The sequence below is a fragment of the Erythrolamprus reginae genome, chromosome 2, assembly GCF_031021105.1.
Source record: "Erythrolamprus reginae isolate rEryReg1 chromosome 2, rEryReg1.hap1, whole genome shotgun sequence".
Taxonomy (NCBI): domain Eukaryota; kingdom Metazoa; phylum Chordata; class Lepidosauria; order Squamata; family Dipsadidae; genus Erythrolamprus; species Erythrolamprus reginae.
In genome coordinates this window covers 249,348,323-249,374,067 of record NC_091951.1, presented here as the reverse complement: position 1 = coordinate 249,374,067, position 25,745 = coordinate 249,348,323, and the positions used below count along the sequence as shown (strand labels likewise).

At 42.7% G+C, this 25,745-nt stretch overlaps 2 protein-coding genes across 6 annotated transcripts in view; one reads left to right on the top strand and one right to left on the bottom strand.

Moving 5' to 3' along the window:
- Positions 1-207: 207 nt before the first annotated feature.
- On the bottom strand, positions 208-19,565 carry LOC139158904 (uncharacterized). 5 transcript variants are annotated; one of them, XR_011557767.1, is made up of 9 exons: positions 19,515-19,565; positions 18,014-18,097; positions 16,810-16,903; positions 14,288-14,347; positions 13,593-13,658; positions 10,109-10,174; positions 9,387-9,440; positions 4,904-5,063; positions 208-734 (listed from the first exon to the last, which is right to left on the bottom strand). XR_011557767.1 is itself a non-coding variant. In XM_070736241.1 (9 exons), exons 1-9 carry the CDS (start codon positions 19,555-19,557, stop codon positions 581-583), a joined length of 744 nt encoding a protein of 247 aa, XP_070592342.1. In that variant the 5' UTR covers positions 19,558-19,559; the 3' UTR covers positions 208-580. The 5 variants fall into 5 exon arrangements, 2 of the variants coding, with proteins under 2 accessions (XP_070592342.1, XP_070592343.1); XM_070736241.1 differs by having other exon boundaries at positions 16,810-16,866; positions 19,515-19,559; XR_011557766.1 differs by lacking the exons at positions 18,014-18,097; positions 19,515-19,565 and adding an exon at positions 17,532-17,598 and having other exon boundaries at positions 16,810-16,866.
- Positions 19,566-21,715: 2,150 nt separating this feature from the next.
- The window catches only part of SMC2 (structural maintenance of chromosomes 2), a 42,482-nt gene continuing 38,452 nt past the window's right edge, over positions 21,716-25,745 (top strand). Inside the window, exon 1 of the mRNA XM_070742441.1 lies at positions 21,716-21,858. The gene's annotated coding sequence lies outside the window, so the exon portion shown is untranslated. The remainder of the gene's footprint in view (positions 21,859-25,745) is intronic.

The following is a 25,745-nucleotide window of genomic DNA, read 5'->3' as shown; positions in this document are numbered from 1 at the left end:
CAGAACCGATCCCTGGTGCCCAAAACGTTAAGGGCTGCTGGTGTACATAACCCTGGCTGGTTTCAAAAGTTAAGCTGACGTCTTGTTATGGGCAGCTTCTCTTTCATTCAAACCATTTATTCAGGTTTTTTGTAGGACGACTTTTTAAGAGGAAAAAAATGTTGCAACATCCCTTCAAAGATCCAAAGAAAAAGCAACAATCCTGACTACCTAGAAAATGGTTTTTTAATTGTTTCAAACTGTTACATTGTATCATTCAGTTGTTTTATACTGTTTTAACTTTGTATAAGCAGCCCACGGTCATATACATATGAGATGGTTAACTATATAAATGGAAAGAAATAAAAGGTAACCACCCCAAAAAAATAGAATAAAAATCATACACATTTATTAGAATTACAATTGCTTAAAAGTTGGATTACATCATTATTTAAATAGAGTTCTATTATTTTACATATAAAAGAGTAAAAAACCTATTGAAAATTCTTGAAATTTAAAACAAAGATAGTTATGTAGCTATATAGATATGTACTGGTTTCACTGTTACTTCTTTTAACTAGGTTCAAGCTGCATTTTTAGACTAATGACGTGGTTTCTTTTCATATTTGTCTTGCGAGCCCTCTGACTGATCGGAATATGACGACACTTCATCCACAATGTTCACAATAGCATTGAAGGATGTTACTTCGAGTTCCTCCGTTTGTGTACATCTGGTCTGACCTGGATGCTGGTCCCTAGGATTGTAGAATGGTGCAGGGAAATAAGTACAGCACATTTATCACAAGATTTAATGTCATTCAAATCATCATAAAATACCTTGTTATGTATCTTACTAGATGATGATTTTAAAAGCCACCAGGTATACACATGTATGCACACTCTTCTTAGTTGTGCCTACAGCAAAGACCCAAATTGTTAAAAACAGGAAAGTGAGCAAAACCACTTCTTAGGTCCATTATATCCCATTTCTATATTCCGTGTCTCTTAATCTTGGTAACTTTAAGATGAGAGGACTTCAACTCCCAGAATTCCTCTGTCAGCCTCGTGTCAGGGGAAAGGAATTCTTGCTGGCTGTAGAATTCTGCAAGTTGATGTTCACTTATCTTAAAGTTTCAAGGTTGAGAACCCCTACTGAAATAAGAGGGTTTTTTTCAGGTTTTTTCATAAGTGTTACATTTATGTATTTATTATTACAATTTTGTGCTACTCCAAAAAGAATCCGAAGGGAGGACTACAGGAATATAAAAATAACAAATTCCCCAAACTAATGACAACAGTAAACTTTCCCATCCATCCATTAACATACCAAGTGTTAATGTATGAGCAGAGTAATCCTTGTTTACCAAGGTTGTACACATAGAGAAACGTTTAGATTAAGATTAGTTGTAAACAACTACTCAGTCACACAGCGATATACTAACCTGTATTAAAGTTTACCTTGAGAAATACCATATTCAGATAAACAGTCCAAACTCATACACATAATAAGTCAGAAAAACAATCCAAATATTACCAAGTACATAGACTTTCTTACCAGTTGTCTTTGTCATAATCAACAAAGATATTAAGCCTAAACACATTTTTGCCATAATATATAACTACAATACAGAGAGATTGCAGAGAAAATGCAGAGCATACATACAGTGAGTAGCCAGACAAAGAGAAACAGAGAGGGTGACTCAGAGAAATAAGCTATAAACTACAGCTCCCTTTTGTGGCAGTCTGCAGCCAATATTCTGTACAGTGATACCTTGTCTTACAAACTTAATTGGTTCCGGGACGAGGTTCTTAAGGTGAAAAGTTTGTAAGAGGAAACAATGTTTCCCATAGGAATCAATGGAAAAGCGATTAATGCGTGCAAGCCCCAAATTCACCCCTTTTGCCAGCCGAAGCGCCCGTTTTTGCACTTCTGGGATTCCCCTGAGGTTCCCCTCCATGGGAAACCCCACCTCCAGACTTCTGTGTTTTTACGATGTTGCAGGGGAATCCCAGCAGGGGAATCGAAACCCCACCTCCAGACCTCTGTGTTTTTGCGATGCTGCGATTTCACTGAGGCTCCCCTCACTGGGAAACCCCACTTCCGGACTTCCGTTGCCAGCGAACCGCCCGTTTTTTCACTGCTGGGTTTCCCCTGCTGGGATTCCCCTGCAGCATCACAAAAACACGGAAGCCCGGAGGTGGGGTTTTCCATGGAGGGGAGCCTCAGGGAAATCCCAGCAGCGCAAAAATGGGTGCTTCGCTGGCAACAGAAGTCCAGAGGTGGGGCATCCCAGCAGCGGTGGTGGGTTTGTAAGATGAAAATAGTTTGTAAGACGAGGCACAAAAATCTTAAACCTTGGGTTTGTATCTCGAAAAGTTTGTATGACGAGGCGTTTGTAAGATGAGGTATCACTGTATTGCCAACCCAACAATTATGGAGAGAGTCCTAACACCAAGAAAAATGAAGAAAAGGGGCCATGCCAAGCTAAAAGCGTTTCAGAACAACTAGGTTTAAGCTGCTTTCCAAAATGCCAACCTACCTGAGCACTATTCCAAAGGGTTGAGATCACAGGACCTCAGTGCATAAAACCAGATACAGGTAGCCCTCAACTTACAACAGTTTGTTTAATGACCGTTTGAAGTTACAATGACCATTTTTCACACTTACGACCATTGCGCAGCATCAGGTGATCAAAATTCAGACACTTGGCAACTGACTTCTTATTTATGATAGTTGCACGGGGTCATGTGATTTCCCCCTTTATGGCCCTCGACAAGCAAAGTCAATGTGGGAGCCAGATTCACTTAACAACCGTGTTGGTATCTTTAACAACTGTAGTGATTAACTTAACAACTGTGGCAAGAAAAGTCGTAAAATGGGGCAAAGCTCACTTAACAAACGTCTCATTTAGCCACAGCAATGCTGGGCTCAATTGTCGTCATACCTACACACTGGAGCTCTGGAACTCCTCGTGGCACTGTGGGGCTGCAGCACATTGCAAAGCATCAGCTACTCTAGCTTGGCTCAGTCCTGCTCCTTCACTGCCTTGCACTCTGCCTACCTAACTGACCTTTGCTGTTCTCTGCTGCTGCTGAGACTCTCCTAACCTGACATGACTCTATACAAAACAGCTGTCAGCCCTGAAGCTGACCTGAACGAAGCCATTTTGAGACTTCAGTGTTGCCAGACTGGAGCTGAGAGATAGGGAGGGGGGAATAGAGATAACTGGGGTTTAGTAGCCAAAACAAAAAGACTTTCTCCTGGTAACCAAGGCCATTCTCATACACCTAGTCAGAGAGAGGAGGAGGAGTGGAGTTACCAGGCAACTGGATAGTGCCTTGATTGGATCACATGACTGATTGTTTGGAGAAGGGGAAAAACTTTTGCTTTTAATTAGGTGAAAACTGCAAGAACCTTCAGAGTTGAACTGTGCCAACACATGCTATATCCAATAAAGCTATTAGTTGAGGAATATATCTGCCTTGGAGTTTTTTGTTTATCATTTTGCTATGGGAACCCTGAGAGCAGTTCCTGGTCATGCCAGGTCTTCTTCCTAAAGCCACTCATTCTCAAGATCAGCATTTGGTTTCTCAATTGATCAACCAACAATATTTGCCACTATTCTCATTCTCAAGATCAGCATTTGGTTTCTCAATTGATCAACCAACAATATTTGCAACTGCTTCAGTCAAACTGCTCCAAGTCCAGGCAGTGAGCAATGAAGAATTAAAAAGCCAACATACGATTATGCACCATCATCAAGACTTGCTGAGGGAAAATGGTTTTAAGGCCTTCAGGTAAACAGGGAATATCTCATCATGTAATTATGTGGAGCAAGAGTCTGGAATGGCCCTCATTATTATGTGCCATCTGTTGTACATACTCTTGATCAGTTGGAGGATGATGAAGATATTGAGGACTCAGATTCAGATAGTGTTTATGAAGTAGTGGGGGGCCCGGGGTTACAGGTAGTAGAACAGGTGGGAGGCCAGCCACAGGATGGGGCTATGAGTTCAGGATCTAGCAAGGGAGAATCAGATGCACGCTGGGTTAACCCTAAATTCAGAAAGGTTCAAAAACGTAGAGAGCAAAGGTCTGGAAGAAGATATTAAGGAGAGGAATGGGTTAAATATTGTAGTGAGGTAATTGGCACATCAGGGGGCTAGTGGAGAAGAAGGGTGGAGTTTCAACGTTGCCGTAAAGAAATATGGAGGGGTTTTTTCACCACGCTAAAGTAAGCCAAAGTATTTTGTATTGTATTTAGTCAAAGTGGCTGTTTTTTATAGCTATGTAGTTAGGAAATAAATCTTCTCTAAGTTAAGCAGGAAAAAGAATGTGAGGAATGCGGCTAGAAGAGAGATAACGGACCGAGTGAGGTCGAAAATGTGTTGAAGTACAAGAGAGCAGAGAAATAAATGGAATTGCTTTATTCATGAAATGATGCATTTAATGAGAGTTATTTGTAATTACTAAACTTCTACCAGAAACCAGAACACCATCCAGCCAGATAAGTTATATACTGGTGACACTATGGTTAGAATCCAGTATTTCAGGCTAACTCACTGCTCATTGCCAGCAATTTGATTCTCACTAGCTCAAAATTGGCTCAGACTTTCATCCTTCCGAAGTTGGTAAAATGAGGATCCAGATTGTTGGGGGCAATATGCTGACTCTATAAACCTCTTAGGGTTGTAAAACACTATGAAACAGTATATAAGCCTAAGTGCTATTACTATTGCTATGCTTAAATCTCAGTCAATTAAGATCACTTTATGTCGCCCTGTATTTGTACCTCTGGAAATCTGCTAAATCCTTCCTCCATTTCATGAACAATGGTATATCTCTACTACGATATTTACAATATGTAGATAATGCTACAGAAAAATGCATGTTTGGGAAAACAATTACCTCTTCCGAACCTACCTTTTTTCTTTGGTACATTGATAGATTCCAAAGGCAGAACATCCCAGAAGAATTAATGAAACCAGTAATGTAATGATCGAGATGGGAAGCAGTATCCTTTCCTCAATTCCTTTCTTATGTACGTTACCATTTCGTGCAATCTGATGTACTCTGTCTGAAACTTAAAACATAATGGAGGTTGGAGAAAATGAAAAACATTATTAAATGAGTCAAATGGACATACTTATGTGTAATTGCATGAAATAATTATATTCTCCCTCTATTTGTACAAAATATAAACTAATTACCATTGTAAAACTAATACTCAAGGCTAGTTTCTTTTCCATATGCTGATTTTGTGTCTCTAGAAGAGGAGGAGAAAGAGTGAAATGTGGAACTACTCAAATACTTATCTTTCTTCGTAGCCTGAAACAGAAAAATTGTACAGCTTCTTATGTTTTATCTATTATCGTGACTTACAAGCCCATTGTGTATATGTATGTATGTGAATGATTGTGTGAAAAAGAAATGGAAAAAAATCTCTCCTACCATATATTGAGTTTGTGTTAGTAGATTACCTATGCCTCTGGGTGGGATATAGGAAACGTCAATGGTTTTCAGAATAATTTCTAGATTAGAGCTTTGAATGTGTCCAAGTAAAGCTGGGTTTTAATTATGTGAACAGCATAATTAAGCCGGGGTGGCGCAGCAGGTAGAGTGCTGAACTGCAGGCCACTGAAGCTGACTGCAGATCTGTAGGTCAGTGGTTCAAATCTCATCACCGGCTCAAGATTGACTCAGCCTTCCATCCTTCCGAGGTGGGTAAAATGGGGACCTGGATTGTGGGGGCAATATGCTGGCTCTGTTAAAAAGTGCTATTGCTAACATGTTGTAAGCTGCCCTGAGTCTAAAGAGAAGGGTGGCATAAAAATTGAATAAATAAATAAATATTGGACCAAATGTGCAAAAACAGATTAGTACTATTTTTGCTGTTAGCCACATATGGATGGGTGTCAACAGACTCAAACTCAACCCGGATAAGACGGAGTGGCTGTGGGTTTTGCCTCCCAGGGACAATTCCATCTGTCCGTCCATAACCCTGGGGGGGAAGTTATTGACCCCCTCAGAGAGGGTCCACAACTTGGGCATCCTCTTGGATCCACAGCTCACATTAGAGAACCATCTTTCAGCTGTGGCGAGGGGGACGTTTGCCCAGGTTCACCTGGTGCACCAGTTGCGGCCCTATCTGGACCGGGACTCACTGCTGACAGTCACTCATGCCCTCATCACCTCGAGGTTCGATTACTGTAACGCTCTCTACATGGGGCTACCTTTGAAAAGTGTTCGGAAACTTCAGATCGTGCAGAATGCAGCTGCGAGAGCAATCATGAGCTTCCCTAGGTATGCCCATGTTACACCAACACTCCGCAGTCTGCACTGGTTGCCAATCAGTTTCCGGTCACAATTCAAAGTGTTGGTTATGACCTATAAAGCCCTTCATGGCATCGGGCCAGAATATCTCTGGGACCGCCTTCTGCCGCACGAATCCCAGCGACCGATTAGGTCCCACAGAGATGGCCTTCTCCGGGTCCCGTCAACTAAACAATGCCGTTTGGTGGGACCCAGGGGAAGAGCCTTCTCTGTGGCGGCCCCGACCCTCTGGAACCAGCTTCCCCCCAGACATTAGAACTGCCCATCCTCCTCACCTTTTGTAAACTCCTTAAAACCCACCTTTGCCGTCAGGCATGGGGGAACTGAAACATCTCCCCCGGGCCTATACAGTTATGTATGGTATGCTTGTATGTATGTTTGCTTTTAATAATGGGGGTTTTAGTGTTTTTTTAAATTATTAGATTTGTTATATATTGTTTATTATTGCTGTGAGCTGCCCCGAGTCTATGGAGAGAGGCAGCATACAAATCTAATAAATAAAAATAAATAAATAAAATATGCTGCATGTAACACAGGTGTGACCAAAACTGAGGTATAGTTGGCTTTTCTGAAAGGCCTTTAAAAATTGGTTTTGTGGGCCTGGGGCAGCAGCGAGTTGCACTCACCTACATAACAGAGCGCTGTGAGTGTATCCTCTTGATGTGTGCAGAAAGCAAAAACATGCTGAATTCTCGTGAGGGAATGCTCGCACACGTGAGATTTCAGCAATTTTTTTGCTTCTGCACATGTGCAGGAAGCAAAAAAGCCCCCAAATTCAGGAAGAAAAGGTGGTGCTGCCCGACAGACCAGCACTGGAGTTGTTGTGGGCAATTTGTGCTATCTGGCGGCTTAGCACACTGGTAGGACCCACCACTCATCTGGGGACACAAATGAAGATGGAGGTGATCAAATGGTTAATTTGACTATGTTGTTGCTGCCATGAGGAGCGGGGAGGGGGAGGTTATTATGTAATGGATTTGGTTAAAAAACTGTAAAGTGGATGGGGAGGAACTAATTTTAATTTAGCACTAGGAAGATGGAATGGCCTTGGGTTTCAGCCCTCCAGAATGTGGCGATATTTCATTTTTGATTCTGGATGGAGTTGAATTTCCCTGACAGAGCTGATGTGCAATTTGAGTTCCCTACTGAACTCATGGCTCTCATTCATGGGCCTTTGCACAGATTCACCCTTTCTGGATTAGGAAGCCATGCTCATGGACATTCATGTCTTGGTGACTTCTTGTTTGGATTACTGCTATGTAGTTTGCACGGGGCTGCCCTTGAAGATCACACAGAAGCTTCAACTTATCCAGAATGCGGTGTTGCAGTCAATGCTGGATACTTCTAGGCAGGTGCAGGCCACCATTCCCATCGCTACCGGAAAGGGCTGAGCGCGCATGCGCCGAGGATGCATGCTGAGGATTCACCGTGTGAGATTTCTGGGCCTTTTTCCTTCTGCGCATGCACAGAAGCAAAAAGATCCAGAAATAGGACAAAATAAGATAAGTGACCACCACCGCTCACTGCCACTCGCCCTGCTCCCCCACTCACCGCTGCTCCCCCGCTGCTCCCCCGTTGCTCCCCTTGCCTACCGCCATTCCCCCTGCCACTCGCCGCCACTCATCCCATTCGCTGCACCACTCACGGCGGCTCCATCCTGACACAAGTGGCAGCTCTGTTGTGAGCGGCCCGCCCACCGCCTGCTCTGCCCTTATCTTGCTCCGGTGTGTGACCTCCTGCAGGGGCGCCAGGTGGTCCAAGCTGCAGCCATGTGGCCTCTCTGTGCTCTCCTGCACCACAGACATCTCTCCCCTGTGGCGCAGGAGAGCAGAGAGCGGGACACGTGGTCGGAGCTCGGGCAACCACTTTTGCTGCTGTAGGCACCACAACAAGATTCAGCTGCTGCGTATGTGCAGCAGCCAAATCTCTTGCACTGACACCCTTCCGGCAGCAAAAATTGCCAATTTCTTTGGTTCTGCACATGCGCAGAAGCAAAAAAAAACCAGTAATTTTTTACCGGAATCGCTCCAGTTGAGCATGCACCACACTTGCACGCCTTGCGGCAATGGAGCAAAGCTACATGCTCCATTGCCACCACTGGAACGTCGTTCCCACTGTTCTGGCCCATAGCCCATCTCGTCCTCCTCGATCCACAGCTCACATTAGAGAACCATCTTTCAGCTGTGGCGAGGGGGACGTTTGCCCAGGTTCGCCTGGTGCACCAGTTGCGGCCCTATCTGGACCGGGACTCACTGCTCACAGTCACTCATGCCCTCATCACCTCGAGGTTCGACTACTGTAATGCTCTCTACATGGGGCTACCTTTGAAAAGTGTTCGGAAACTTCAGATCGTACAGAATGCAGCTGCGAGAGCAATCACGGGTTTCCCTAGGTATGCCCATGTTACACCAACACTCCGCAGTCTGCATTGGTTGCCGATCAGTTTCCGGTCATAATTCAAAGTGTTGGTTATGACCTATAAAGCCCTTCATGGCATCGGGCCAGAATATCTCCAGGACCGCCTTCTGCTGAACGAATCCCAGCGACCGATTAGGTCCCAAAGAGTGGGCCTTCTCCAGGTCCCGTCAACTAAACAATGCTGTTTGGCGGGACCCAGGGGAAGAGCCTTCTCTGTGGCGGCCCCGACCCTCTGGAACCAGCTTCCCCCAGAGATTAGAACTGCCCCCCCCTCCTCACCTTTCGTAAACTCCTTAAAACCCACCTTTGCTTTCAGGCATGGGGGAATTGAAACATCTCCCCCGGGCCTATTACAGTTCATGTATGGTATGCTTGTGTGTATGTTTGCTTTTAATAATGGGGCTTTTAGTGTTTCTCTTAAATTATTAGATTTGTTATATATTGTTTATTATTGCTGTTAGCCGCCCCCAGTATACGGAGAGGGGCGGCATACAAATCTAATTAGTAAGTAAGTAAGTAAGTAAGTAAGTAAGTAAGTAAGTAAGTAAGTAAGTAAGTAAGTAAATAAATAAATATAATCTTTGTGGCAAATAATTATACATGTAGTTAGATTCATATAATACTGTGTTTTAACTAGGCTAAATCATGTCCTTACTTGGTATTGGTTGGAAAAACAAGTTTCGAGGAATATCTTCATCATCCTGTAATCCTGTAACAAATGTAAATAAGCAATTCAATTTAAATACCCAGAACGATGCATGGTTATTTTCTAAAGTAATTTACCTTTATTTTGGTTTATTTCTTAGTTGTGCAATGCTTCTGTTCCTTCTAGTCTAGTTATATTTTTTATTTATATCTATGGGACAACTCAAAAGGCATACTTGTAAATCACTAACATATGTGGGTAAAGTTAAACATTTTGGGTCATTTATACTTTTTGGGCAGGTTTAAAATGCAAAAACCTGTAGAATCTCAATGTACATATTGTGCATCTTTTTCCTGCAATATATATGCACACCGAAACACAATTGTCAACTCTGCCACCAGATTTTGGCTGGACAATTTCTCTAACCATGGCTTACATAAACTGTAGTAGCTACAGTACCATAAAACATTCTTCAGGCGTCACCCACATTAAGAGAGTAGCTAATTCAAACAAATTATGAAAGACGTATTGAAAATAAAACTCAGATATTAAATCTGCATCTTATTCTGTAGGGCAGTTTCTCCTCAAACGTTACCCGAATGCCTTGATTCTGAAGTTTGTTTGCTCCCTCAAAAAAGGCAGTTAAGATGGGAAAACACTGGTAAAAATGCTAGTAACAAAAGTTGTCATTAGCTCTATCAAAAGCATCACTCATCTTAACAAAATTGTACCTTCTATTGGAAGGTCCATGGGCGGCTCGTTTGTATTCCTTGTAAGGTAGTGAGGACCAAATTCATCTAAAATTCAAAACAATAGGGTCAGAATAAGCCTTCAGAAAGAAAGATGCTGCATGTACCATATTTTCTGGAATATAAGATGCACTTTTTTCCCTCCTAAAAGAAGCTGAAAATTTGGGTATGTCTTATACTCTGAATGTAGCTTCACCCACTTGCCGCCCCTATCCTTCGGCCTTCACACATCCTCTTCCTGGCTGCAGAGATTGACATTGACAATGGCTTGTGTTTTAGGGCTCTGCATGTTGCTGTCAGGCCCAAAGTCATTATATGAAGTCAAAGGTTGGCCTGACACAGTTTGGTAGTGATAGAGGAACGGGAGGGAGGGAGGGAGAGAGAGAGAGAGATATGCCACCACACATTCCTTTCTGCAGATGCTATAGTAACGAACACAGGAAGGAATCAGGAATCCTGCATATTATTTTATTATTTATTAGATTTGTATACCGCCCCTCTCCGCAGACTCGGGGCAGCTCACAACAACAATAAAACAATGTACAACAAATCCAATAATTTAAAAATCACTAAAAAACCCTTATTAAAAACAAACATACACACAAACATACCATGCATAAACTGTATAGGCCCGGGAGAGATGTCTCAATTCCCCCATGCCTGAAGGCAGAGGTGGGTTTTAAGGAGTTTACGAAAGGCAAGGAGGGTGGGGGCAGTTCTAATCTCCGGGGGGAGCTGGTTCCAGAGGGTCAGGGCCGCCACAGAGAAGGCTCTTCCCCTGGGTCCCGCCAAACGACATTGTTTAGTCGACTCTGCGGGACCTAACCGGTCGCTGGGATTTGTGCGGAAGAAGGGGGTCCTGGAGATATTCTGGTCCAATGCCATGAAGGGCTTTATAGGTCATAACCGACACTTTGAATTGTGACCGGAAACTGATCGGCAACCAATGTATAGGATTGGTCCTCACGACTGCACTTGTGGGTGTGGGGATGTGATATGAGGTTTTGACCCGGATGTAATCTAAGGGACTCAGAGTTGGAATGATTCAAGTCAAATCCAGATATGGCTGTTAATAAATCGTACCCTGCGAGAAGCACAGGCGTGGAATTGATTTATTTCTCAGATGCTATTTGGTTTGCTGACAGTTGCATTTTCAGCCTCCAAACCAGAGATGGGTTCTTCCTGGTTCACTTGAACTGGTAGCAACCTTCTGGTGATGTCACATCATGGAACTAGTTTGGTCACTGCCATCTTTTTTAGGGGGGATTTTTTTTCTTTTTTTTTCCTTCTGAGCATGCACAGAAGCTGAATTTCCAACACTGCGTATGTGTCACCATCTTGTTTTCAGATTGATTGATTGATTGATTGATTGATTGATTTTGTGTATGCACGTGCTTTGCACATATGTGCCCAGGAGGAGAAAGCGAACTGGCAGCGATGTAAGTTAGAACCTATTCCAGCTCCAAATTCTTGCGTGGTGCCCAAAAGTGGCTATCCGGAAGCCACATCAGCCACATATTCTCTATTATTTAAAAGAAGGTACAATAGCACTGGGCCTCTTCAGATCAAACATTTGTTTTAAAAAGCTTCTTCATTTTGTTAAATTGTCCAGAACAATAATCAAGCAGTCTTTTAAAAATAAGACTAATAATTTGAACATTCTATAGACATTTATAGTTATTACTTACCTCCTTGTATCCAGATTCAGTAACTCATTAGCACAAGAAAATAAAATGTTGTCTCTGCCTCTTATTTGCCTCCTTGCAGCTAAAGCTGCACTTTAGTTTCACTTTCATTTTAGCAGGTGCCTTGCCTTGCAGCTTCAGTCAGCTGAGAATGAGTTGCTTGGCTTAACAGACTCTGCGCTGTTTGCTGCTGGGAGGCAGAGGCCAAAGAGTGGGGCTGGCTGGATGGGTGGGGCTACATTTGGTGTACAGTGATCCCTCGGTTAGCGCGGGGTTTACGTTCCAAGACCTCCCGCGCTAACCGATTTCCGCGTTATACTGGATGCGGAAGTAAAAACACCATCTGCGCATGTGCGCCATTTTTTTCATGGCCGCACATGCGCAGATGGTGGAGTTTGCGTGTGGGCGGCGGGGAAGACCAAGGGAAGGTTCCTTCAGCCGCCCAACAGCTGATCTGCTCCGCAGCGCGGAAGCAGCGAGGAGCCGAAGATGGGGTTTCCCCATTGCCGCACTGCGGAGCGGATCAGGTGTTGGGCGGCTGAAGGAACCTTCCCTTGGTCTTCCCGCCACCCAGGCAAAGGGGAAGCCCCAAGATCACTTGCCGCTTGCCGCTTGCCGTGCGGAGCCGCTCATCTAGGGGGGCGTGGACCGGCAAGGTGCCCTCCGCTCTCTCTCTTTCTCTCCCTGTTACCGGTGTGGTATAAGAGAGAGAAAGAAAGAGAAAGGAGGGCGACTTGCCAGTCCACGCCCCCCTGGATGAGCGGCCCCGCATGGCCCCAGCGCCGGACTCCGTTGCCGAACGCCGAAACCGGAAGGGGTGAGGTGGGGGGGGGAGAACGGGAGGCTCAGCATTCCGTCAGTCGCAGCGCTGGCTGTCAACTTTTCTTTTTAGCACTGGGGAGGCAAGTCAGCTCCTGCCCAGTTTTAAAAAGAAAAGTTGACAGCCAGCGATTGTTCCGCTGCCGCCAGCATGGCCTGGCTGGCAGCGGAAGATGTAACGGAGCCCACGGGGGATTCGCCTTCCTCCCACCCGCAGCCGAGACTGATCGTGGGCTCCTTCGCAACCTCGGAGAGCTTCCAGGGCATGAAAGCTCACGAAAACCAGGAAGCTCTCCGAGGTTGGGAAGGAGCCCACGATCAGTCGGCTGCGGGCGGGAGGAAAGCGAATGCCACGGGGCTGGGCTCGGCTCCCCCCTCGGCTCCCCCCCTTACCAGCCCCGCCGCGGAAGGCTCCATTCTGTTCCCTGCCGGCCCGATTGAGCGGCCGGCGGTCTCCATTCAGGGAACAGACGTCCACCCCCTCCTCGGTGTCCCCGGCACCCAGCGTCCCCACGCCGCCTCCACCTCCCGGTAATGCGCCCGACCTCTGCCTCTCTCTTTCTCTCTCATATACCACGCCGGCAACAGGGAGAGAAAGAGAGAGAGAACTAGCGTGGACTTATTTTTTATTTTTTAATATTTTATTTTTTTAATTAATATTTTTTGAAAAACCGCGTTGCAGCGTTTCGCGCTAATCGAGACCGTGCTAATCGAGGGATCACTGTATAAGACATATACAGGTTTTCCCCCTCTTTTGGGGGGGTAAAAGGTGTGTCTTATACTTCAAAAAATATGGTGATCCATTCTGAAAGATCAGGATTTTTTCAGTAGGTCATTATATTCTTCTCTATTAAGTATACTAACTACTTTTTTAATTATTCTGGTTGACAGATTCAAGGATCCTAAGCTAGCATTTTAATAATATTATTTTGCAGACCATCACGTCCCTTAGAAAATCTTACCTTCTGATGGGTTATCTGTGCTTTGTATCTTTGGGTATTTGCCAACACCAAACAACTTCACTGACACTGCAATATAACATTGGTTTATTTGTTTATTAAATGTATATTGCTGCCTATTTGCCCATGGCGACTCAAGGCTGCTTACGGAATATACAAACCACATTTAAAACACTAAAATTAATTTTAAAAAATCAAATAAATTAATGTAATAAAATCACCCCCACTGTAGACATTAATCACTGTAGATATTATCTATCCTATATAATCAAAACTCTTTCATTTGATTATCATTCTGCTTCATTAATATACTAGTTTTCTTGTTCTTATTCAGAGGTTCAAGGACATAACTCAACAAGTTAATAAGATTACATGAGTCTACGGAGAAGTGCGGCATAGAAATCAAATCAAATCAATCAATCAATCAATCAATCAATCAAATAAATAAAAAAATAAATAAACACACACACACACAAATAAATAAATACATAAAGGAATAAATAAAGTTCTATAACAGTGTTTTAAATATCAAATTAATAAAAGGAAATGTCACACTAGATAGATGCTTATGTTAAGCTAACTTTCTCTCTAGTATCAAATTCTAATCTTTTCCCCCCATAGATTTTAAATAGCTCTAGACTAAAGCTTTGTTTTGATCCATTGACTTGTGGATCTGAAAGCCCCTTAATAAATCTTACCTTTTAAAATGGGGGACTCAGTTTGTGTCTCTGGAGATTGTTTGATGCCAAGTTTATCCACTGCAAAATAATGTATGTTTCTTTAGTATGCCTATAGCTTATTTAATAAAATACAACAAAGAGAAAAATATAAAACAATGGCAAATAGGGGAAAAGGAGGAAAAGAAAAGAAAAAAATGCTCTCAGTGTACATAAAAGAAAAGATAAATTCATCAAGAATCATAAGATACAATACTTAATGATAGTCAGGGTACATATAAGCAATCAAATCATATTAGGAACCGGTCAATATAAATTGTAAGGATACAAGCAACAAAGTTACAGTCATACAGTCATTTGTGGGAGGAGATGGGTGATGGGAACGATGAGGTTATGGAAGAAAGGGTTGAAATCAGTGGTGAAATGCTACCTAGTATATAAACAAACAAACAAACAAACAGATAAACAAATAAATAAGCAAATAAACAAATAAACAAGTAAACAAACAACATTTTATGTGTGTTAAATATCAAATTAATAAAAGGAAATGTTACACTAGATAGATGCTTATGTTAAGCAAATTCTAATCCCCCCCCCCAATTAATAGATCAGTGATGGCGAACATTTTCCCCCTCAGTGTTCTGGTTTCTGGTAGAAATTTAGCAATTACAAATAACTCTTATTAAATGCATCCTTTCATGAATAAAGAAACTCCATTTATTTCTCTGCTCTCCTGTAATTCAAACACATTCCATACAGGCACTCGGTCCTTATCTCTCTTAGCTGCATTTCCCACATTCCTTCTCCTGCTCCACTTAACAAGATTTATTTTCCTAACAGCATGTCTTTGAAAAACAACAGAACTGACTGTTAACAACACAGAATCCTTTTGCTTACTTTAATACGGCAAAAAGCACATCCATTTTCCTTTCGGCAACATTGAAATTCCACTCTTCTTCTCCACTGACCCCCTGACATGCCAAATACATCACTACAGTATTTAACCCATTCCTCTCCTTAATATCTTCTTCCAGACCTCTGTTCTCTACGTTTTTGGACCCTTCTGAATTTAGGGATCACCCAGCGAGCGTCTGATTCTCCCTCGCTAGATCCTGAACTCCTAGCCCCATCCTGTGGCTGGCCTCCTACCTGTTCTACTACCTGTAACCCCGCCCCCCCACTAATTCATAAACACTATCTGAATCCAAGTCCTCAATATCTTCATCATCCTCCCACTGATCAGGAGTATGTACAACACTCAGGTGCTGAAAGAGCATGTGCACACACTATTTTACATGCACGTGTGTTCACACTGATAATTCAATGCCTGGACATGGCGAAAATAGCTTCCCCCGCCCCCTCGGAGGCCCGCTGGAGGTCAGAAATGGCCCCTTTCTCAACTTTTGGTGGGCCCAGTAGACTCGTGTTTCACTCCCTCCAGGCTCCAAAGGCTTTCCTGGAGCCAGGGGAAGGTAAAAATGCCCTTCCCCATCCCCCCCACCGAGGCTCTCTGAAAACCACAAACGTCCTCCCAGAGCTTCTGTGCGAGCCAAAAATCAGCTGGCTGGCACACATATGTATGTTGGAGCTGAGCTAAGGCAATGGCTCAGGTGCCAGCAAATATGGCTCCGCGTGCCACCTGTAGCACTGTGCCATAGATTCACCATCACTGCTCTAGACTAAACCTTTTCCAAGAACTGAAGAACTAATCAGCCGTCAGGAATATCCTGATGTCTACAGGAAGGACATTCTGGTTTTGTTGCTGGAGAAGTACCTCATTATTTTCCAGGTGGCAATACTTTGGCATTTTCCCTAGTGTTCTGCCGGCGTGTCTCAACCCCCAGTAATTACAGGGTAATTAGTCCAGGAAGACACACACAACACGATAAAAGGAAAACCCAAACCTTTTTATAAACAGAAAAACAGAAACAGCTCCCTTTTTAAATGTCAAAGGGATTTTCTGGTACACACAAGGCACAGGTTAAATGCAATCCAATTGCTCATTCAATAACTGGGAAATTGAGTCCAATTCTAAAGTCCAGAGAGTCCACACACACAATCCTGAACAGCAAAATACCACGATCTTGACGAAATAAGGAATCAGATAAACTGCCATGAGGTTAAAACATCAGGCTGCACTTTTATCTGTAGCACTAATTACAGCAGCCCCACTCAACCACAGGTGGCCTCATTTTCTCTTGTAATAATCTTTCAGTTGTTGTCTCCTATGGATCACTCTACGCATGCGTGGATGTGTCATTAATTCTTGTCCAGAATCCAGGGATGATACAGATGATTTATCTCCTCCTGGGCTGTCTGCCAAACTCCCCTCTTCCCTGTCACTCACGCTTCCTTGGTCAGAGGAGACAGATTCTACTGGAAGCAAAACAGGCCTGCCGCATGTGGATGTTTCCCCCACATCCACCTCCACATTCCTTGGGGCAGGAGCTGGGCCAGAGCTAACCACAACACCTAGCCTATTACATTGACTTTTGTTTTGATCCATGGACCTGTGGAGCTGATTGCCCCTTAATAAATCTTACCCTTTAAAATGGAGGAGTCATGTATCTTTGGAGGTTGTTGGATGCCAAGCTCGTCCACTGCAAGATAACGTATGTTTCTTTAGTATGCCTATAGCTTATTTAATAAAATACAACAAAGAGAAAAATATAAAACAATGGCAAATAGGGGGAAAGGAGGAAAAGGAAAACAAACATAGAATAACAAGAAAAAAATATATACTGTATATAAGGTCTTCTCATTCTTTCTCTCTCAATGTGTTTGTGTGTATGGGTGTGTGAGTATGTGTGTGCACGTTTGTGTTTATGGGTGTGTGCTGCATGTGTTGTGTGTATGTATGAAATCCTCATAACAGATTCAACAAAGAATTGTTGACTATATTTCATTGTAATTGTCCATGTTCTGTGAATACTATGTCTTAAACAGCTCAATCATATTAGGTCCTGAATCAGTTAAATAGGGAGCCAACAGAGGAACAATATTTCTTAGCCCCAGTACCCAACTTCTGGCTTATTTCCTTCCTCTCTAAGAGTTACTTGAAGTTTTTTTCTTAAAGAAACTGTTAGTATGTCTCAGTGCAGCTCTCTGCGAAACCTTCCACATACAATCAGCAGAGTTGTTGCAGTGGTGTAGATAATGTGGGTAGCTAGATAAAGACTCAGACTTGGATTAACAATATTATTATTTACAAATATACAACAATATAAACACTAATAATTACAAACCACAAAATAATACAGCTTACAAGCAAAGATATCTCAAAGTAATTCCCCCAAAGGGAACGGTGCTGGCGCCCTCTCAGGGCCAACCAGTCAAAGTTCTTAAAGATACAGTCTTTACTTTCATAGACCAACATTGTTAGCTTACTGTATGGTAACCCCAAAGTAGGATATGTACTATGTACTAACAGAAACTATTCAGGCACAGACACACAAACACACATACACCAAACACCTGCCTCCCCAAATATCTCTTCTATTTAGATAAGATAATTTGAGGAATTAGTATTTTTCTCTCTGCTACAAGAAGTATTGTATCACTCCCTTAGGAAGTTGTTTACAAGAGAAATCTAAGAAAATGATATTGAAAATGTCATCCTCTATATACTGGTAAGGGACCGCCATCCCAAACAGTAAAAATTATGATTTAACGGGTTGATGGGGAACTGGATGATTAAATCCAATAGGTTGTGCAATGAAAGAACAACTGTAGCATCAATCAACTTACAATAATCCCGCAAGATCTTCAAGCTTTCTTTTAGCTTCTGGCTATCCTTATTTTCCTTTAATGCTGATTTCTTTAATGGAATGTCTAACAAAAAAAGGAAGGAAGGAAAGAAAGAAAGAAAGAAGAAAAAAAGAAAGAAAACGGATTCACCAAAACATTACACTAACAGATAGCTGAGCAAGAACAATGGGAGATAGAAACATAGAAGACCGATGGCAGAAAAAGACCTCATGATCCATCTAGTCTGCCCTTATACTATTTTTTGTATTTTATCTTAGGATGGATATATGTTTAACCCAGGCATGTTTAAATTCAGTTACTGTGGATTTACCAACCATGTCTGCTGGAAGTTTGAGATATAATCATTTAATATTTTGTATTATTGTTTTTATGATGTTTGTACATCACTCAGAGTCACTTGACAATGAAACGAGTGGCATATACATTTATTAATTAAATACAAATAAACATGCTGATTGATGAATAGTCTAGGATTAGAGTATAAATGAGTCTCAGCATTGGAGGATACTAAATCCTACACTCACCTAAACAGTGTGGCAGTTCGAATGCAAGATTCAATTTATGTTTACTCTAGTTTTGAGTAGTTACTTCTTAGGAAAGTAAGTGGCTGTCCCTCTTGCTCGGAAGAAGCTTTTTTTGTGCATGTGTCAACTCTTTTGTGATCAGGTCCTAATTAAATGGGGCTAAAAAGCCAGATCTGTCAACAGCAAAACCGTGGGGAAATATAAAATGTCTTCCTCAAATGTAGACTCTACTTCAAAAAATGCCATTTTTAGCCATTGTATAAGTCAGTGTTTTTCAATCAGTGTGCCGCGGCACACTAGTGTGCCGTGGGACATGGTCAAGTGTGCCGCAAAGCTCAGAGAGAGAAAGAAAGAGAAAGAAAGAGAGAAAGAAAGAGAGAGAGAGAGAGAGAACAAGAGAGAGAGAAAGAGAACAAGAGAAAGAAAGCAAGAGAGAGGGGGGAGGGAAGGAGAGAGAGAGAAAGACATAGAGGGAGGTAGGGAGGGAGAGAGAAAGAGCAAAAAAGAGAAGAAGGAAGGAAGAGAAAGAAAGATGGATGGAGAGAGAGAAAGAAAGAGGAAGGCAGGGAGAGAAAGAGGGAGAGAAATAGAGCGAAAGAGAGGAAGAGAGAGAATTTTTTGTCCAAACTTTTTTTAGCCCCCCGCCCCACTCAATGTGCCCCAGGGTTTCGTAAATGTAAAAAATGTGCCGCGGCTCAAAAAAGGTTGAAAATCACTGGTATAAGTCATGGCTAAAGTGCTGAACAGAATAAGGGAAACCTACCCTGAGCAATGGAAGCTCATTCATTTGAGGCCATTAATCTATCAACCTATTCCAAAGATTATTAGAGAGGGTGGAGAATGCAAAAATGGAAAACATATGCCTTAAAGATTTCTGAGGGAAAGTCACAATATAAAGCTAGCAAATTAAAATTATTATTTCAGAATAAAGACAGATAGATTTCATAGATCTGTACCTTTAGCAACTGCTCCTAGACATATTAAGAAATATAAAAACATGTGAAAGGGATCCATGGTTAATACCAAAAGTACTCAACTTCACAAGAAACTGAGTGAGCTTTCCTTTTATTTGCTTCTCCACACTCCCCAGTCTTTTGTGTCACTTTCTATGACATCACAATGGTTCCAGAGTCACAATGAACCAGCTGGAGAGGAATGAAAGTCTGGTCATTTGTTCACCTAATTTTAAATATTTTTTTGGGGGGTGGGGGTTTACCAATGGACCTATTTTTTAAACAACACCAAATAACATAGCTTGGCTCATTAAACTGAGTGTGTAAATACCTAACTGCTGGTATGTAATATACAAGATTTAATTTTGAAAAAGTGACTTTTATCAGCAACATAATCCGAAGATATTTTAAGATTTGTGTTTTCAGTATTCTTACTGTTCATGGTTTACATTGTCAAAATTGACTACCATAATGATGCCATTGCTACCTATTTTCTTTTCCAGCCAAAGACTGGTTTATGGGACCACACAAAATTCTTCCAATTTAATTAAGGATTATATAATTGCTCAGATCCAGACGTATCTGGATTCCAATTGGAACGCAGTGTTGGCCGACAACAAATCAGTCAAAGTGACAGGGGCCTGCCTTTGTCTACCTGTCTGGGAGGAGTTTGACCTGCTGACACCTAATGAAGTTGACAAGGCCATTGGAGCTGTGAGTTCCACCATCTGTTTGCTGAACCTTTGTCCCTCCTGGCTGGTTTCGGCCAGCAGGGAGGTGACACAGAACTGGGCCCAGGAGATTGTCAACGCTTCTTTGAGGGGGGGTCCTTTCTGGCTCCCTATAAGGAGGCACTTGTGTGCCCCCTCCTCAAGAAGCCTTCCCTGGACCCAGCTGTACTTAATAACTACCGTCCAGTCTCCAACCTTCCCTTTATGGAGGCATTTCTTGAGAAGGTGGTGTCGCTCCAGTGGTCCTTGGAAGAAGCCAATTATCTAGGCCCTCAACAGTCAGGATTCAGGCCTGGCTACAGCATGGAAACTGCTTTGGTTGTGCTGATGAATGATCTCTGGTGGGCCTGGGATGGGGGTTTATCCTCTATCCTGGTGCTCCTTGACCTCTCAGTGGCTTTCGATACCATCGACTATGGTATCCTTCTGTGCTGGCTGGAGGGGTTGGGAGTAGGAGGTATTGTTTTATGGTGGTTCTCCTCCTACCTTTCTGGTCGGTCCCAGTCAGTGTTAGTGGGAGGTCAGAGTTTGACCTTTAGGTTTCTTCCTTGTGGAGTTTCGGCCCTCTCCCCCCTGCTATTTAATATCTACATGAAACCGTTGGGTAAGATCATCGAAGGACATGGGGTGAGGTGCCATCAGTACGCCTATGACTCCCAGTTGTACATGGCATCTATGATCTGGACCCCAGAACACTGCAACTGTCATAAGCATGAATCAGTTGCCAAGAGTCTGAATTTTGGGCACATGATCATGGTAAATAATAACCATCACCATCATCACAATAATAATAATAATAATAATAATAATAATAATATACTGTAATAATAAATTTGATTATTGATTATATTTTATTTTTATTATTAACAATAACAAAATCATGATCTGTCAGTTGCAAAAGGCCACCGTACTTGGATCTGTGCACATCATATGAAAATACATCACACAGTCCTAGACACTTGAGACTTTGTGATACTGTGATATGAAATCCAGCATATAAATCTCGTTTGCGATGTATAACTATAGTAGTAGTAGTAGTAGTAGTAGTAGTAGTAGTAATGAAACTTAGAGGTTAATAAAAAACAAGACAGCCCTCTGAAACTAAGGCTTAATCTAAGCCAGAATTCCAAACACAGACATATTCCCTCCTTGCAAACTTTAATAGTTACTGGAGTTACTGCCGCTTTAAATCCAAACGGAGGACTGGGCATGAGAAAATTTAAGCGGACTATTTCAATCTCTCGCCGCCCTCCCCCCCGGCCCCCACTCCGTTTCGGATCTAACTCTTTCCTACCAATCGCGTTGGGTTACGTGAAAAGAGCGTAAGGAATCGTTATTTTTCCTTGTGGGTAGCCTCTCCCAAACGCCTGACTCATTCGATTTCTCGACGAAGCAAAAAGAAAGAGAAAACAATCAGGCAATGCGCGGAGCAGCCCTGAGTTGAACTTCTGCGCGGAACGGAACGAAAGGACCCCCGCGCCAAATTCAAGCGGAGGAAGCTGAAAAAGGCGCTGGGGCGGTTGCGGTGATCGAGCCGGTTGGAAAGAGAAGGCAGCCCTGTCTGGCGGTGAGGACTTCTGCTAGAGTCCCCGAAATTAGTAGGAGCCCCAACATCCGTAAGTGGGTCGGTGGTTTCTTTTTTTTCCTCCCGAAGCATTTTAAACTAATCAAAGAGCACTTTTTAGACTGAAAGTCTCAATCAATCAAGGGAGTTTTTATGTCGACGTAAATCCAATTGAATCCAACTCTTCGGATTCGGATTCTTTTTAAAATATATATATAAGCATATCCCTTAGTAAAAAAAAAACTTTTAACCCTGCTGTTCTCCTCGGGTCGATCCTGACCCAAAGCGAAATTTGAGACCCTGTAAAAAATTTCCCCTGCATATCTGAAACTTGAAATTACATGACTTTGTCTCATTTGAGGGGTTCTGTCTAAGGGTGGTGGTGGGGTTTTTTTTGTGTGTGTGTGTGTGTGTGTGTGTGTGTTTAATTTTTGCTGGGCAAAAAAAGTTACACTTGTGATCCTTGGGTCATATACTACAGATCCATCCACATCTGACATAACTCTTTAACCTGTCTTTATACACTTGTATTCTCCGGGTCATATTGACCCAGATTAAAAAATGGTTGGTTTTAGCTACTGGAATTGTCTTTTTGAATACTTTTTTCACTAGTATACTAATGTGAACATTTCTGAACACAATGAAATGAAAATTGAAGTGGAAAAATTAATGCTTATTTGTTTATTTTGCTCAGAAACCCCCCCCCCCCCGAATTTTGTGTAATTTTTTAAATTTATAGATAGATTAGCCTGCAAAATCAGAACTTTTTGACTATCTTAGGCATTGACATTCTAATTTGAACATTTCTGAACATAATGAAATGAAAAATTATATTTAAAAAATTGATTTTACAGGCTAATCTATCTATAAATTGAAAAAAAAATGCACACAGCGGGGGGGGCTTTTCTGAGCAAAATAAACAAATAAGCATTAACTTTTTCATTTCAGTTTTCATTTCATTGTGTTCAGAAATGTTCAAATTAGTATACTAGTGAAAGAAGTACAGTCAAACCTCGTCTTACGAACCTAATTGGTTCCAGGGGGAGGTTTGTAAGACGAAAGGTTCGTAAGACGAAACATTGTTTCCCATAGGAAACAATATAAAGTATTAGTATAGTAGTTAAGATTACATTAAAGGTATTTTTTGATGACTATGCTATATTAGTTTACGTATAAGCAACATACAGTATTAAGAATTTTACCTAATATTTACATTGTACTTAAGATTTGTAAAACCTTAACCCAAAATTACTAGACCTTTTAACATTTAACATATATTCAATTATGTATTCTTTTTCTGTACTTGAATGTATACTTTCAAAAGAAGCGGGGGAAATACACCCCCACTTTATGTTTAATGTTTGTATGTGTGTCTGTTTATTTTATGAAAATTAATAAAAAAATTGGGGAAAAAAAAGGAAACAATGTAAAGTCAATTAATCCGTGCAACCAAAAAAACCCCCCGCTGCCGCCCGGCTGCCCCCTTGTTTTAAAAGGTGACAGCCGGGCGGCGGGGCTTCCCAGCACCCCCCCCCCCAACCCCGAACTTTTGCCGAACTTCCGGGTTCGGGGTTGGGGGGGGTGCTGGGAAGCCGCGCGTCTGTTTTAAAAGGTCACAGCCGGGCTGGGGGGCTTCCCAGCACCCACCCCGAACCCGGAAGTTCGGCAAAAGTTCGGGGTTCGGGGGGGTGCTGGGAAGCCCCCCAGCGTGGCTTTGACCTTTTAAAACAGCCGTGCGGCTTCCGAGCTGTCTCCGAACGCCGAACATGGAAGTTCGGCTTTGGCGTTCGGCTTCGGGAGACAACTGGGAAGCCGCGCGGCTGTTTTAAAAGGTAACAGCCGCGCTGGGGGGCTTCCCAGCACCCCCCCGAACCCCGAACTTTTGCCAAACTTCCGGGTTCGGGGTTGGGGGGGGTGCTGGGAAGCCCCCCAGCGCGGCTGTGACCTTTTAAAACAGCCGCGTGGCTTCCCAGCTGTCTCCCGAAGCCGAACGCCAAAGCCGAACTTCCGCGTTCGGCGTTCGGAGACAGCTGGGAAGCTGCGCGGCTGTTTTAAAAGGTCACAGCCAGGCTGGGGGGCTTCCCAGCAACCTCCCGAACCGAACCCGGGGTTCAGAAAAACTTTGTCTCTTCTTACGAACTTTTTTCGAGTTACGAACTGGCGTTCGGGAGGCTGCTGGGAAGCCCCGCCGCCCGGCTGTCACCTTTTAAAACAGCCGCGCGACTTCCCAGCTGTCTCCGAACGCCGGTTTGTAACTCGAAAAAAGCTCGTAAGAAGAGGCAAAATTTTTCTGAACCCCGGGTTCGTATCACGAGTTGTTCGTAAGACGAGGGGTTCGTATCTTGAGGTACCACTGTATTCAAAAAAACAACCTTTTTTTAGCCTGGGTCAATATGACCCAGAGGAGTACAAGTGTATAAAGACAGGTTAAAGAGTTATGTCAGATGTGGATGGATCTGTAGTTTTCGGACTCTACAATTTATTGATGGATTTACATTTGTTTGTTTGTTTGTTTTGTCACATAGGTATTGGTGGTATACAAAGATAGAATATTTATATACATGATACTAGTAAAAGAGAAACATTAGGACAGGGGAAGGAAGGCACACTGGTGCACTTATGCACGCCCCTTACTGACTTCTTAGGAATCGGGAGAGGTCATCAGCGAGCCTATGGCACGGGTGCCACAGGTGGCACACAGAGCCATATCTGCTGGCACGCGAGCCGTTGCCCTAGCTCAGCTCCAACATGCATGTGTGTGTTAGCCAGCTGATTTTTGGCTCTGGGAGGTCATTTTTGGCTTCCAGAGAGCCTCTGCGGGTATGGGGGAGGGTGTTTTTACCCTCCCCCAGCTCCAAGGAAGCATTTGGAGCCTGGGGAGAGTGAAACGTGCCTATTGGGCCCAACAGAAGTTGGAAAACAAGCTGTTTCTGACCTCCAGAGGGCTTCCTGGACATGGGGGAAACTGTTTTCACCCTCTCCAGGCATTGAATTATGGGTGTAGGCACTCACACATGCATGATAGCACGTGCACATGCTCTTTTGGCACCTGAGGAAAAAACGGTACGCAATCACCGGTCTAAGGTCTAAAGTTTTGGGGGCTAGGTGATGATACTACAGAGTCTGGTAGTGAGTTCCATGCATCAACTAGTTAATCTATGTTAATGTAGGCCAGGCAGTTTAGAAAATATCTAATATGTCTTATTGCAAGTTTTGTAATTTTTTTAAAAAATTGACAAGTATGTATTGGTAGTATACATAGATATAATGCTGTTTATATACATGAGATGTATAAGAGGGAAACATTAGGACAGGGGATGGTAGGCACGCTGGTGCACTTATGTACGCCCCTTACCGAACTCTTAGAAATCAGGTGAGGTCAACAGTGGATAGTCTAAGGATAAACTTATGGGGGTTTGGTGATGAAACTACAGAGTCAGATAGGCATTCCAGGCATTAACCACTCGGTTGCTGAAGTTGTATTTTCTGCAGTCAAGTTTGGAGTGGTTTACTTTGAGTTTTATCTGCTGTATACTCGTGTGTTGTGGTTGAAGCTGAAGTAGTCATTGACAGGAAGGACGTTGTAGATGATTTTATGAGCTATGCTTAGGTCATGTTGAAGGCGATGTACTTCTAAGCTTTTTAAGCCTTGGACTTCAAGTCAGCCTAGGATTTCAAGTCTGATTGCATAAGATATTTGGAATACTGTGTTCAGTTCTGGAGACCTCACCTACAAAAAGATATTGATAAAATTGAACGGGTCCAAAGATGGGCTACAAAAATGGTGGAAGCTCTTAAGCATAAAACTTATCAGGAAAGACTTAATGAACTCAATCTGTATAGTATGGAGGACAGAGGGAAAAGGGGGGACATGATCGAAACATTTAAATATGTAAAAGGGTTAAATAAGTTTCAGGAGGGAAGTGTTTTTAATAGGAA